Here is a 15670-nt window from a genome sequence, read left to right as displayed (position 1 = left end):
GGGCATCCTTGTCTTACTCCTGATCTTAGAGGGAAGGCTTTCAGTCTCTCACAATTGAGTACTGTGCTGGCTGTGGGTTTTTCATATATGCTCTTTATCATATTGAGGAAGTTTCCTTCAATTCCTACCTTTTGAAGTGTTTTTATCAAAAAGGCGTGTTGGATTTTGTCGAATGCTTTTTCAGCATCTATTGAGATGATCATTTGATTTTTCCCTTTTGATTTGTTAATGTGTTGTAATACATTGATTGATTTTCTTGTGTTGAACCATCCTTGCATGCCTGGAATGAACCCCACTTGGTCATGGTGTATGATTTTTTTAATGTGTCTTTGGATTCGATTTGCAAGTATTTTGTTGAGGATTTTTGCATCTATATTCATTAGGGAGATTGGCCGGTAGTTTTCCTTTTTTGTAGCATCTTTGCCTGGTTTTGGTATCAGATTGATGTTAGCTTCATAAAATGAGTTAGATAGTGTTCCGTTTTCTTCGATGTTTTGAAAGAGTTTAAGTAAGATTGGTGTCAATTCTTCTTGGAAAGTTTGGTAGAATTCCCCTGTGAAGCCATCTGGCTGTGGGCATTTATTTGTGGGAACTTTTTTGATGACTGATTGGATCTCTCTGCTTGTGATTGGTTGGTTGAGGTCTTCTATTTCTTCTCTGGTCAGTCTCGGTTGTTCATATGTTTCCAGGAAATTGTCTATTTCCTCTACGTTATCCAGTTTGTTGCCATAAAGTTGTTCACATTACTCTCTTATAATTTTTTAAATTTCTTCAGGATCCGCAGTAATGTCACCTTTCTCATTCATTATTTTGTTTATATGGGTCTTCTCTCTTTTTGATTTTGTCAGTCTACCTAGGGGCTTGTCAATCTTGTTGATCTCAGAGAACCAACTTTTGGTGTTGTTTATCCTCTCTGTTGTTTTTTCTGTTCTCTATGCCATTTATTTCTGCTTTAATCTTTCTTATTTTTTTTCTTCTACTTGGTTTAAGATTGGTTTGCTGTTCATTTTCTAGCTTCTTCAGTTGATCCATTAGTTCTTTGATTTTGGCTCTTTCTTCCTTTTTAATATATGTGTTTAGTGCTATAAATTTCTCCCTCAGTACTGCTTTTGCTGCATCCCATAGGTTTTGATGTGTTGTGTTCTCATTTTCATTCGTCTCTATATATTTAGCATTTTCTCTTACTATTTCTTCTTTAACCCACTGATTGTTTAGGAGCATGTTGTTTAACCTCCAGATATTTGTGAATTTTCTAAGTCTCTGATGGTTATTGACTTCTAATTGTTTTCCACTGTGGTCGGAGAATGTGCTTTGAATAATTTCAATCTTTCTACATTTGTTGAGCCTTGTTTTATGTCCCAGCGTATGATCTATTCCGGAAAAAGTTCCGTGAGCACTAGAGAAGAATGTGTATCCTGGTGATTTGGGATGTAATGTTCTATATATGTCTGTTAAATCCAATTCATTTGTCAGATTGTTTAGGTTTTCAATTTCCTTATTGGTCTCTTCTGTCTGGTTGATCTATCTATAGGAGAGAGTGATGTGTTGAAGTCTCCCACAATTATTGTGGAAACATCGATTGCTTCCTTTAGTTTTGCCAGTGTTTGTCTCATGTATTTTGTGCCCCCTTGATTGGGTGCATAAACATTTATGATTGTTATTTCTTCTTGTTGAATTGCCCCTTTTATTAGTATGTAGTGGCCTTCTTTGTCTCTCATAACATCCTTGCATTTGAAGTCTATTTTATCTCAGATTAATATTGCTACCCCTGCTTTCTTTTGGCTGTAGCTTGCATGAAATATTTTTTCCATCCTTTCACTTTCAATTTCTTTGTGTTCCTGTGTCTAAGATGAGTCTCTTGTATGTAATATATTGATCGTTCTTTTTTTTTTATCCATTCTGTGAATGTATATCTTTTAATTGGGGAGTTTAATCCATTTACATTTAACGTTATGACCGTGAAGGCATTTCTTGAATTAGCCATCTTATCCTTTGGTTTATGTTTGTCATATATATTTTTTCCCCTCTCTCTATTAATATCCTTTAATGTACCCATACTGAATCTCTCTGTCTGTAGGGCTCCCTTTAGTGTCTTCAGTAGGGCAGGTCTCTTGTTAGCAAATTCTCTCAGCATCTGTTTGTCTGTGAAAAATTAAGCTGTCCCTCAAATTTGAAGGAGAGCTTTGCTGGATAAAGTACTCTTGGTTGGAAATTTTTCTCAGAATTTTAAATATGTCACGCCACTGCCTTTTGGCTTCCATGGTGGCTGCAGAGTAGTCACTACTTAGTCTTATGCTGTTTCCTTTGTATGTGGTGAATTGCTTTTCGCTTGCTGCTTTCAGAACTTGCTCCTTGTCTTCCATGTTTGACAGTGTGATCAGAATATGTCTCGGAGTAGGTTTATTTGGATTTATTCTATTTGAAGTTCACTGGGCATTTATGATTTGTGTATTTATGGTGTTTAGAAGATTTGGGAAATTTTCCCCAACAATTTCTTTGAATACTCTTCCTAGACCTTTACCCTTCTCTTTCCCTTCTGGAACACCAGTGAGTCTTATATTTGGACGTTTTCTATTACCTGTCATATGCCTGAGGTCCATTTCGATTTTTCCCCCATTCTTTCTTCTTTCATTTTCCATTCTGTCATCTTCCAGGTCACTGATTCGTTGTTTAGCTTCTTCTAGTCTTGTCCTATGAGTATCCAGAATCTTTTTAATTTGGCCAGCAGTTTCTTTTATTTTCATAAGATCATCTATTTTTTTTATTTCCTCTTGCAATGTCTTCTTTATGCTCTTCTAGGATCTTCTTGATATCCTTTATATCCTGTGCCATGCTCTTCTTCATGTCCTTTATATCCTGTGCCATGGTCTCATCGTTCATCTTTAGTTCTTTGATTAACTGCTCCAGGTACTGTCTCTCCTCTGATCTTTTGATTTAAGTGCTTGGGCTTGGGTTATCTGTATCATCTGGTTTTTTCATATGCTTTAAATTTTTCTGTTGTTTTTGGCCTCTTGACATTTGCTTAACTTGATAGGGTTCTTTTAGGATTTGTAGACCGATTGAAATCCTTATCTCTAATTTGTCAGATCTACAGCTTCATGGAGTACACTTTCTATAACTAACCAGCAGGTGGCTTCCACGAGCCACCTGTTCCCCTCAAGCCAGTTCTCCCCCGCTTTGTCTTTGTGGTGAGTGGGGGAGTGCGTCTTGTGGGGTCCAATTAGTGTACCAACCTTGCGTGTGTAGTTGGTGTTGCCCGCCCTGTATATGGGGCGTGTGTCTGGGGGGTCAGGAAGAGGATGCGGCTCTAACAATCAAATCTCTCTGGTCTTCCTGGAGTTTTAAAGCTGCTGCAATAGTCTAATCCTTCAGTTCAGTCCTGCCTCAGTTTGTCTCTGCCGCTGACCCCCAAGTCCTTGGTATTGGCGTATGGCCCCTGAGACTTGCGAGTGGGTCCCTCTTCCAGGCCGTGCACCCCCTGGTCCTCTGTTGAGGGATGACTGTGCTATGTCACAGGTGAGTGCCGTCCCCCCAGAGCAATTCTGGGCTGCAGGGCTGTGTAGGGAGGCTCCCAGTCTGCTGAAAGGATGGCTGAATGGGATGTGTTAATTCACGCTCCTCTGCCTTCCCAACTCTGGGACAACCAGCTGAGGGTGCAGGGAAGGCTAATGTCCATGCCCAATTTTGTGGTGTGTGTTTGTTATTGGAAGCCCTTCTGTAACATTGGGTTGTCTGGAGCAGCTCAGGGCTGTCGGGCCGGCAATGGGCAGAGTGTTCCCTGTCCACCAGGATGATGGCTGTGAGAGGACACCCCCCTTTTCTTGGGAAGTTGTGGTGTTTAGTGAATTTTCTCAGCCACTGGATTATTGTCTTTTGTCTCAGGGCTCTCTTAGTTCTTCTCTTGTCTTGACCTGCCCAAATTGCAGGTCTTTAAAGCTTTCTGTATTGGGCTTCTTAGAGTAATTGTTTCAGAAAAAGAAAAAAAAGATTTTAAAAAAAGGGGGGCCCTCCTCACAGATCTAATGGGTTATTGAAATGCTAAGAGACAAAGCAATTAGGGCCATTAAGGAAAGGTCCAGGGGGCAGAGAGACTGTTTTTCTTCTGGATTTGCATATGAGCCCAGGGTCTGAGCTCTGCCCTTCCCCTTTCTATGTTCACCAGAACTCCAAAAAAGCCTCCACTTTTATTTTGGAGTTTTTCTTGCTGTTTTTTGCTATCCCTATCTCCTCTCTGCCAAGCTGGCTGCTCCCCCTCTCTGGTGTCTGGTCTTAGTCTATCTATAATTGGAGTTTGTATCAGTAGAATGAGTTTCCAATAAGAGCCACCACTGCAGTTCTCCCTCCTCGTTCCCAGCACCGATGGCCCCTCCTCCCACGGGACTGAGCCTGGCAGGGAGGGGCACGGGTCCCCTGGCCGCAAAAACTTACAGATTTCGCTGATCTCAGCAGTTCCACGTGTTCATGAGTGTTGTATGAAGTATGCCCAAAGTCAAATTGCTCTGCGGTGTCCAGTCCACGCAGTTCCTGGCCTTCTACCTACTTCCCTGGAGGAGTAACTAAAACATACACCTCACCACTCCGCCATCTTGCCCCGCCCCCTCCCGGGAGATTGCCTTTAATAATTACACTGGGACAGTAGACATTAACCGGAGCATATGGTCATCCCTTCCTGGTTGCATGAACTTTAAGATTAGGATCAGATGTAGTGTAAGTTAAAATGTCTGCCTAGTTGACTTGACATTCTCCCTCTCTTCCCATCCTTCTTTTTATCTTATAGGACAAGTTTTGGTGACCAAGAAATGGGGAAAGATAGTGGATAAGGAGTGGCAGCATGAATGGAAACAGTGTAGGAATCTAAGACTTTGAATTTTTATATAACCAGAATCCCTCCTATCCATTATAGTCAGGATGCTTGAAATCTTAACCCTAATAATAAATAAGAATTGGTGTATTTATACTTATATATAATTCTTTTTCTCAGTTCTAGGAGTTTTGGAGAAGTACAGCATGTTTATTAGCATTTTTTCTTAAGGATGTGGAATTATCCACAGTAAATGTCAATTCCAGTTTCCCACTATTATAATGTAAACTTCCATTTCCTATCTTGTAATTTGCAAATATGTAGAAATTTTCTGCTGATTTTAGTATCAAAATATGGAAATCCTTATCCAAATAGAGATTGTAAGAGTTTCTTTGGACTCTGTTCTAAGTATTAAGGTTTTTTGTTTTGTTTTGTTTTCTTTTCCATATTGGGCTGAAATCTGCCTCCCTGTAACTTCTATCCATTGGTTCTAGTTCTGTTCTCTGGAGCAACATGGAGTAAGTTTCTTCTTAGAAGGCAGCTATCATGTTTCCCTCAGTCACCATTTCTAGTTTGAATGTCAGCCAGTCTTCCAATTCATGTGTGAAATAACACACAGATCTATAAGCTTCATATTGATTTCCTTTGGATACACCCCCAATTTATCTGTGTTTTCTGTAATACAGTTAAAATACGATGGCCCCAAATTTTAATTCTGTACCATATTTCTGTGTACACCATTGTAAAATATCTGTGCTATAACCCATGAATCAGATACTCTAGTTTATTAGTGCAGCTTCAGCTTATGTAAAATTTTTGTGTTTTTCTTTTGTTAGCTCATATTAAAATTTTGTGGTCAACTTTTGGGCCTCTCCTTTTTATAGAAGCCATTTCTGCCTTGGTAATACTGCATTAGCAAGTGGAATTGCAGGTGTGTTTCTCAGAGAACCTAGAACAAGAATACACTTTCATATGCTAACATCCGTAGGCCATTGGTTTTTTTTTTTACAAAACAAATCGTACATTTGATTGTTCACAGTACCATTACATAGTTGTACATTCATCACCTAAATCAATCCCTGACACCTTCATTAGCACACACACAAAAATAGCAAGAATAATAATTAACGTGAAAAAGAACAATTAAAGTAAAAAGGAACACTGGGTGCCTTTGTCTGTTTGTTTGTTTGTTTGTTTCCTTCCCCTATTTTTCTACTCATCCATCCATAAACTAGGCAAAGGGGAGTGTGGTTCTTATGGCTTCCCCAATCCCATTGTCACCCCTCATAAGCTACATTGTTATACAGTCGTCTTCAGGATTCATGGGTTCTGGGTTGTAGTTTGATAGTTTCAGGTATCTACCACCAGCTACCCCAATTAATTAGAACCTAAAAAGGGTTGTCTAAATTGTGCATAAGAGTGCCCACCAGAGTGAGTGCCCACCAGAGTGACCTCTCGGCTCCTTTTGGAATCTCTCTGCCACTGAAGCTTATTTCATTGCCTTTCACATCCCCCTTTTGGTCAAGAAGATGTTCTCCATCCCACGATGCCGGGTCTACATTCCTTCCCGGGAGTCATATTCCACGTTGCCAGGGAGATTCACTCCCTTGGGTGTCTGATCCCACGTAGCGGGGAGGGCAGTGATTTCACCTTTCAAGTTGGCTTAGGTAGAGAGAGAGAGGCCATTGGTTTTAAAAGTTTTAAAGTTAGATATATTACTCTTAGAATTTTAGCTGTAAATTGTTTGATACACTGTTTTGGAAAATGCTTTTGTCTCTTTGAGGTTTAAATTGTTAGATTGCCAAGCGTCTGACTTACTTAGGTCTCCTTTAAGAGAAAAATAAATATGTATAACAAAATTTTGCCTACACGCTGGAAAAATTATCTAAAATAATATTTCATTTTATCCTAGGATAGGATTTCCTTAACCTTGGCACTTTTGACATTCTTTGGATAATTCTTTGTTATGGGGGGCTGTCTTGTGCATTGTGAGATGTGTAACAGCATCCCTGGCCTCTACGCACTAGATGACATCAGATGCTAGGCTCCTTCTTCCCCCAGTTGTGACAATCAAAAATGTCTCCAGACATGTCCAAATGTCCCTGGGAAGCAAAATCTCCCCGAGTTGAGAGTCACTGCCCTAGAGCAAGAGATATTTCTTAAGTTAATTGAGTAATAGTTTCTACCTTAAGTTTTCTCCCTGATTAGAGTTAGAATACATTTTATTTCTGTCCTGATTTCTTTGTAGAGATTTTTAAAACTATAAAACATAATAAAGGGCTTTACATACAATAAGTAACTTTTAAAAATTCCTTATTTGAACAATCAGATTTTTGTTTTCTTCCTAATACTGCTTATTCCAAATTGTCATCCCTGCTTTGTGATATGATCTATGATCTGAAAGATAATATGTATGAATATGTTATATTTAGATTAAGGAATGAAAATTACTGGATGTAATGTATACAGTAGTAAGAGGTTTATTAAGTTCAAATACTTGGTTGTCTTTAGTTCATGATTAAATTACTTGAAAATGTGCTTTTTAAGTTGATTGAACTCCTATATTTTAAAGTTAAATTGTATTATGTTTATTTTTTTATTCCATACTATAGCCAGCAACCAGCTTCGGGTGTAGCCTATTCTCATCCAACTACAGTTGCTAGCTACACTGTCCATCAGGCTCCAGTAGCTGCTCACACAGTTACTGCTGCCTATGCACCAGCAGCCGCTACAGTTGCAGTTGCCAGACCTGCTCCAGTAGCTGTTGCAGCAGCTGCAACAGCTGCTGCTTATGGAGGCTATCCCACTGCACACACAGCAACTGATTATGGTTATACCCAGAGGCAACAAGAAGCACCACCGCCACCACCCCCAGCTACTACACAAAACTACCAGGTAAAAAAAGTCAATTCCCTTATCATATAGGTTTCAGTGTTCCCAGTATGTGACATAATTGTCCAAGTCAGTGCTTCTCAAAGTTTGTTCTTCTAAAATATGCCTCTTGATACTGGGAAGTAAATGTGTATTCTTAGGTAGTTTGAGCACATAGTCTAAGCATTAACTTTTCTTTCAGTTTGCTTTGTGTCAATGCTGCCTCCTGCAGTAGTCCATTTTACTCTATTATACAGCTGTATTTGATTTAATTTTTAAAGTTTTACATTAATTACTGGTTAAATATTTTAATTTTTATCCCAAATTTCTCAGAAAATTAAGATTTAGGGAAGATGCCCTTGTTTGTACTGTGGCATTACGTATCAGCTACGAACACTGCCGTGTCTCCTATTTTGAGAACCATGGACCTAAGCTATGTAGAACAGACAAATTACATATTGTCTGCTTGACAGTTATCAAGGGTAGGAAAGTCTGCCTGTGCATTCCTCCTGTCAGGGTATACTTTCTTAGTATATAACAGAAATTGATCATGCTTTTATTCCTCCAGTTGGCTTCTTGTTTGGTCTTACGCAGAGGTAAAGATATAATTGTCTTTACAGTATTATGTTTGAAAACAGCACTGGATTACTACTTGGTTAATTAATTAAATTTGGTTCTAACTCCTTTAACCCATTTTTGTCTTTGTTTTGTCTTTAGGATCTATTTTTTAAACTTTTGTTCCTTCTGGACTTCCCCCAGTTTTTCTATATTCTTTCTAAAGCATAGTGATTTACTTTGTGAGAAAGAAATTGACATTTAAATCAACAACATTCATCTTTTCTATTAGTATTTGACAAGTTACTAAACTTTGGAATTCCTTTTGACATATGTGATTGTGTTTCATTATGCCAGAGACAGAATGTATTCCATTCCATTGTCTTTAATAGGGTTTGGAAGCCCATCATTTTCTAGGCCCTGCCTTACGCTTGCATAACTTCCCACTTCTCCTTACTTTATGCAGCACCAGGATTCACCTACCTCACCTTGTTCTTTCAGTGCCTTAGGGCTTTATGTATCGTGTTCCTTCCCTCTGACACTCCCTTCCCTGCCCCCTTGACCTGGAAACTCCTTCTTATCATTGTATTAATGATAGACATGAAAAAGAAAGCTGGAATAATCACAAATCTTAGAACACAAAGGTCTTTTTATCTAATACTGTGGGATCCATCTTTAAGTCGAAACTGCCATGAATTTTTAAATAAAATTAATTAGATTTTAAATAAGTAGTATTTAGAAATGTTTCTGTGACTTTTCTGATTGAAAAAAGTTTAACATGCTGCTTGAAATGATTTTGATCTTATTGGATGAAGGCTAAAATGAATCCCCTTTGTACTGAATTTGACTCTCATATATAGGTCTGGGTACATAGTTTTTGTTGTTGTTGTTGTTTTCTTTTATTGGACTTTTATATAGTAAAGACGTTTGTTTCCTATCACTTCACTCCTTTCATTCCTTTTCTTTAGGATTCATACTCATATGTAAGATCCACAGCTCCTGCTGTAGCTTATGATAGTAAGCAGTACTACCAACAACCAACAGCAACTGCTGCTGCTGTAGCTGCTGCTGCCCAGCCTCAGCCTTCTGTTGCTGAAACCTACTATCAGACAGGTGGGTTTTGGTAACATACATAGTTTTGTCATAAATTACTGAAATAGTTTAATTCAATTAAACTTTTTAACTGAATTTTTTAATGAACATACACTTTTGCATTCATCTAGTTATGTTACACCACCTTCAGAGGCAGGGTCTAGCTATGTCCTCTTCCCTTGCTAGAAGGGTCTTTTAGTCACACAGAGAGACAAGGCAGTGGAGGCAATTCATAATCATATCCTTCTCTTCTGGAAATGTACTCCATTTCTTGTCTTCAACTTATAGTTCCCTTCATGCTGAAAAAAACTGTACGGAAGAAACTGTGATGATAACTTCAGTCCACATTATTGTCTTTACCTAACAGAACATATTGCTGGCTGACATTGTAACAATGGAGACTCTTTAGAGGTCCATACTTGTAATTCATCTTTCACTGATCTGTAAAGATAGTTGGTATTAGAGCGTATGTAATGGTCCACATGCAGAGGTGTTTTGTTTGCAAGAATCCTACATATTTGTAGGATGAAGAGAGAGATTTTTCCCAAAGATTTAATTGAGAACTTTTAAAACCAAGCTCTCTGAAAGTGAGGGCATCTCCTTTATTTTAATAATTGTTGAAGGATCATAAAGGTGTGAGTAGAATCTTGGATTAGGAGAGAATTGGCATCCAGAACTGGCTTTACCACTCCCCTGGGCAAGTGATTCTTACAAACTCTTCATTTCTGTTTTCCTATTTGTAAATGGAGTATTTAACCCAGATATCTCTTGGGTCCCTAGAATTTCTAAGATTTTTATGACTCTCTTAAAAGTGATTTAAGAATCTTTTGAATTATAATGACCCTGACTTTTATGGTCTCTTCCCTATTGATTTGCTGGGTAGAGTAATCTGTTATGAATTTCTTGGTTAATTACCGAGCTTAGATTGTGTTTAAGAGCACTGAATTATCTTAAGAGGCAAAAGACAGTGATTTAGTTTGAATTCTAACATTGACTATGACTTTTGTAAGTCATTTATTAACTCCTGAACATAAGTTTCCTCTCTGTAAAATGTTGTCTACATCTGTGTTGTGTGAGTCACATACCATTACTGGATATAGATAACAAGTTTTATAAACTCTTAAGTGTTTACGGTACTTTTAATTACTAGAGCATAAAATGGGTTTTGCCCCAATATTTGTGCCTTTGTTAGAAATTCCATTTGTATGCTTTAGTCATTGTTAATAAGTGATTAATTATTAATTTAATGATTGGTGATAAGGCTCATAAAATTCTTAAAGTATACATTTGTTTTGCATATGATCAAAGGCAGCAGAGGGTTTAACGGAAATATTAATGGTAGCCATTAAGAAAGGAACAAGCAAGCAAGTATTGGCATTTGAAGAATAAAGACAATAGTGCCTTGTGAGTTAGAATAATGTTGAAAGTCAGTACAGATAAATCAGTAAAATGCAGTGAAATGGTATGTGAACAAGTTTGATCTAATTAAGCATCGAAATTTTCATCGTGAATTGAAACATGTACTTTGTGCTTCTCTTTCTGTTCCCAACATTAACTGTTAAGTAGACTGGCTACTCTAAAAACACACACACACACACACACACACACACTCCTTTCCTGAAAACCTGTTTATTTCACCAGTTGTAAGTAGTACTAATGTTTCGGTTAGTTTTAAATTTTTGCCAGACTACCATTTTGAAAATATGTAGAAAGCATTTGGGAAAGACCACTAAATTAATTTATGTAGGTGTTATATTTTATGCATTTTGATAGAATTGTATCCCTTTTGCGAAGAAGAAATGGTAGGCATAATACAGTTAATGATGTTTGCACCTATTTTTTTTTTTTAGTTTTTAACGCTATTGGTGCAATATCTGTGGTACAATAACTGTGGCAGCTCAGTCTTCTCATTTTCTGATGTTTCTTTTCCCATTTAGCCCCCAAAGCAGGTTATAGCCAAGGTGCAACTCAATATACTCAAGCCCAGCAAACTCGACAAGTGACAGCCATAAAACCAGCCACACCAAGTCCAGCTACTACAACTTTTTCCATTTATCCTGTATCCTCCACCGTACAGCCAGTAGCAGCTGCGGCCACTGTGGTACCATCTTATACTCAGAGTGCTACTTATAGTACCACAGCAGTTACTTATTCTGGTAAGACTGATAAACTGTGTTAAACCATGTTATAGTAAATGAGTAAACAAATTAGAAAGAGACTTACTAGCAACTGTGTTGATTTTCTGTGGAACTGTCTTATTCCTGATATTGAGAATTGAAATAATTGATAGATGTTAATATAAATATTTATGCATAATATGATAAATAGTTCATACTGTAAATTGTATGCACTCACCTCCCCACCCCCCACCCCCTTTTTTTTAAACTGGGAGCTTGTAGAGTATAAAATGCTCTTTGGGGATTTGAAACCTAGTCATGAGTCTTGGGTTTAGCTTTGCAATTAGAGGAAATAACACCCAATATTTTTTGGGATCATTTCTGACTCTTCCAAATGAATTTGAAAACTTTAGGTTAACACTTAGGGAATACCACTGACATATTTATATGGTTTATTTTGACCCTCAAATATGTTTCTTCATATTTATTATCAAGAATAAGTAATCTCAAAAATATTGGGTAGCATTTTTTAAAGATCCCTGAGATGATGGTTATAAAACGTCTCTTGGAAGGACAGAGTAGCTTTATTTTCCTTAAATAATCATTTATTTTCCCTGAATAAGTATGATAACTTAAACCCTCCTACTGTGTCCCCTACTCTTGCTGTTTTCAGCTGAGATACTTGGTATACTGTAGTGATTAAAATCATACTTTTGTTGACACTCGGCCTTACTGCTGTATGGTTTGTTGTTGTTTTGCATTTTTATTTATTCCTTAATGCCCTCTCTTGTTCCATGGAAAATTTAAGGTGACTTATGCAATTTCAGTTCTTCCCTCTTCATTCTTTTTTGTGCATGGGTGTCAAAAGCCTAGCAAAAGCCTTTTGCATTTCTCAGAGATTTCTTAACCTCTTACTCTGTGTCAGATGCTGTCCTGAGTGGTAGGGATTCAGTGGTGAAGTAGGAAGGCATCGAGTATTTGGGAACAACAATTTGATGTGGCTGGAGGATAGGATAAGTTTGGTAAATATCAGGAAATTAGGCTGGAAATGTCAGAGAATGAAAAGCCTTGTATGCTCTGCTGTGGTGTCTGTCTATCTTGGGGGTGTAAAAGGTGCCGAAGAGGAGATCTTAAGAGAGGGAGCAGTGTGAGCAGATTTGTAAGTTAACTGGCAACCATGTGAAAATAAATTGGAGACGTTATTGGCTGTGAGAACTCTTGACGGGCTAGAGAATAAGGATCTAGAGTTAGGGTGGAGAAGGATGTTTGCATTTTTTTTTTAATTCAGTTTTATTGAGGTATATTCACATACTTTACAATCATCCAAAGTATACCATCAGTTCACAGTACCATGATGTAGTTGTTCATTCATCACTTCAATCAATTTTTGAACATTTTCATTACTCAAGAATAAAAATGATGTGGAAAAGGACACCCAGAATTTCTCATTCTCTTCCCCCCTCATTCATTTAGTTTTTGTCCCCATTTTTCTACTCATCTGTCCGTACACAGAATAAAGGGAGTGGAACCAAAAGGTTTTTTCACAATCACAGAGTCATACCGTGTAAGCTGTATAGTTATACAATCTTCAAGAAACAAGGCTACTAGGTTGCAGTTCAACAGTTTCAGGTATTTCCTTCTAGCTATCCCAAAACACTAAAAACTAAAAAGGGATATGTATATGGCACGTAAGAATAACCTCCAGAATGACTTCTTAACTTCATTTGAAATCTCTCAGCCATTGAAGCTATTTTGTTTCATTTTATCTTCCCCCTTTTGGTCAAGAAGGTTTTCTCAATCCCACGATGCCAGGTCCAGGCTCATCCCTGGGAGTCATGTCCCACGTTGCCAGGGAGATTTACACCTGGAGTCATATCCCACGTGTGTGTGGGTGGGTGGGTGGGTGGGGTGTAGTTTACCTGGTGAGTTGGCTTAAAGAAAGAGACTACATCTGAGTGACAAAAGAGGTTCTCTGGGGGTGACTCATAGGCACAATTATAAGTAGGCTTATCCTGTCCTTTGTAGTAATAAGCTTCATAAGGGCAAGCCCCAAGATCGAGGGCTTGGCCTATTAAGTTGGTAGTTCTCAAAGGAGAAGTATGTTTTAATCTATTTAAGAAACAGTCCAGGATGTTCCCTATTTAGGAAAGCAATCTTTTGTTAAGGTTCAAAAACAAATCTTTTGTTAAGGTTCAAAAAAAAAAATTTATTATTATTAGTTCTCTCATTCCAGATTGCCCATTTTTTGCCTCTCTATCTGGTTAGCCAGTTATAACTGTAATTGGGATATTGCAATGAAATCTAATTGTACACATTTTCTTAAATGTTCACATAAGTGTCAACTACCATAGCATCCTTTCCTATTCTTTATTTCTCTTTTACATGTGTCCTTCTCCCTCTTTTCTGTCTCTAGCTGTGTCCAGCTCGGCTTAATTGAACGTACCTTACACAGAATGGAGATAATTTTTGGTTTACTAGTTAGATGAGTAACATCGGTATTTTAGAATTGGAAACTATAGATACAGAAAAAGAAAAAAAAATTTAAATCACTGAAAGTCTACCCCTTGAGTAACTTCCATTTAGATTTACTGCATGTTTTTCTGTACTTCTCCCCTTGGGAGAATACATATGTGAATATCGTGATTTTTTATAAAAGTGGTTTTGTTTTATACATGTTATTCTGTTCACTGCTTTCTTCTCATTGTGAATATCCTTCCACATCCTTAAGTATAGAGATATGTCATTCTTTGGGTGAATATTTTTCCCCAGTTTTTTATTTTGGAAAATTTTAATTCTGTAGAAAAGTTGAAAGAATAATACAATGACCACCCATATATCATTCACCTAGATTGATTAATTTGTAATATTTTTCACGTTTACTTTATCTCTCCTGTCTCTGAAAAACATTTTCAAATGGTTCAGCAATGTATTTTATAAGTTGCAGACAACGTGATGCTTTGCCCTGAATTCTTCAGCATGTATATACTAGGAATAGGGACATTGTTTTATAAAACCACAATGCCAAGGAATTGAACTTGTCTTTTTATGACTGGGCTTTTTGTGTGTGTGTGTGTGTGTGTGTGTGTGTGTGTGTTCTTTGTTTTAAATTCAGGGTTCAGTCAAGGATCGTGGATTGTAAATGGTTGTCATTATCTTGTTGGTTTCTTCTAATCCCTCTACTTTTATTGTATCTCTTATGACTGACATTTTTGAAGAGTTTAGCCCAGTTTCTTGTAGAATATCCCACAATCTGGATTTATCTGATGATTTCTTCATGTTTAGACTTGGGCAACTTTTTGGGCAAGAGAATGACTTAAGTGTACTTCTGTTTTCCATTTCATCACCACATGTAATAATGTCAGCTTTTTGTTACTGATATTGTCAAGTATAATCACTGGTTAAGTTGGTGACCACCAGAGCTTTCTGTTATAGATACCTTTTTCTCTTTCTAATTAGCAATCTTTTGTCCTGTTACTCAGCTACCTTTCATTCTATAGCGTTAGATACTTTGAAGATCCTTAACTGAATCAATTACTACAGTGGTGGTTGCAAAATCCTTTTACATTCATTTGCAGGCATTCTTCTCTAAAGAGGATCCCCTTACCTCTTTTTAGTGTTGTGGAATCATTCTTTTTTTATTTAGTGTGTTATAATCCATTGCTCACATTTTTCTTTTTGAGGCTCAGATTGTCCCAAATTTGGCCAGTGGGATCTACTGCACACCAGTTCTCCAGTCTCTTCAACAAAGCCCCGTTAGCCTTTGAGAACTTCTTTCCTTTCTGGCACAATAAGATGTTAGAGACATACTTAATGGTTTCCCTCCCCAAGACTTATAATCAGCCATCTTGCTAAGGGACCATGGTTTCTTATAGTAGGTGGTGATACTTAGAAACCAAGATCCATGCATAGAAATATATAATTTTTAATGGCTGTATAGTATTTTATTGTGTAGATGTACCATATTTTAAGATGTCTCTTTTAGGCATTGAGTTTTATATTTGTGAAAAACTGGAAACAATGGGTGAAAAATCCTTGTAGATAAAGATTTATGCATTTGTCCAATTGTTTCCCTAGGATAAATCCCTAGACATGGAACTGCAAGGTCAGAAAGTATCCACCCTTTTTTTAGGACTGTAACATGCAGTATGAAATGTCTCTGTGTCCAGAGAAATCATTTGTTTGGGCTTCTGAGTTCCACATCTGAAATTCTTGACAGCTACAACTAGGGTCAGTT

The 15670-nt window shown here is 37.5% G+C and overlaps 1 protein-coding gene across 2 annotated transcripts in view; it reads left to right on the top strand.

Moving 5' to 3' along the window:
- Positions 1-15670, top strand: part of ZFR (zinc finger RNA binding protein) — a 107506-nt gene that overhangs the window by 26754 nt on the left and 65082 nt on the right. For both annotated transcript variants that reach the window (XR_005210901.1, XM_037798809.1), the window contains exons 3-5: positions 7414-7696; positions 9196-9340; positions 11257-11475. Coding sequence is in view for 1 of the 2 variants with exons in the window: in XM_037798809.1 (XP_037654737.1) it covers positions 7414-7696; positions 9196-9340; positions 11257-11475 (647 nt within the window). In the remaining variant the exon portion in view is untranslated. The remainder of the gene's footprint in view (positions 1-7413; positions 7697-9195; positions 9341-11256; positions 11476-15670) is intronic.

This window comes from Choloepus didactylus, chromosome 11 (assembly GCF_015220235.1).
Source record: "Choloepus didactylus isolate mChoDid1 chromosome 11, mChoDid1.pri, whole genome shotgun sequence".
Lineage (NCBI taxonomy): Eukaryota > Metazoa > Chordata > Mammalia > Pilosa > Megalonychidae > Choloepus > Choloepus didactylus.
The sequence above is the reverse complement of the archived record's forward strand: the minus strand, read 5'-3'. Positions and strand labels throughout refer to the sequence as shown.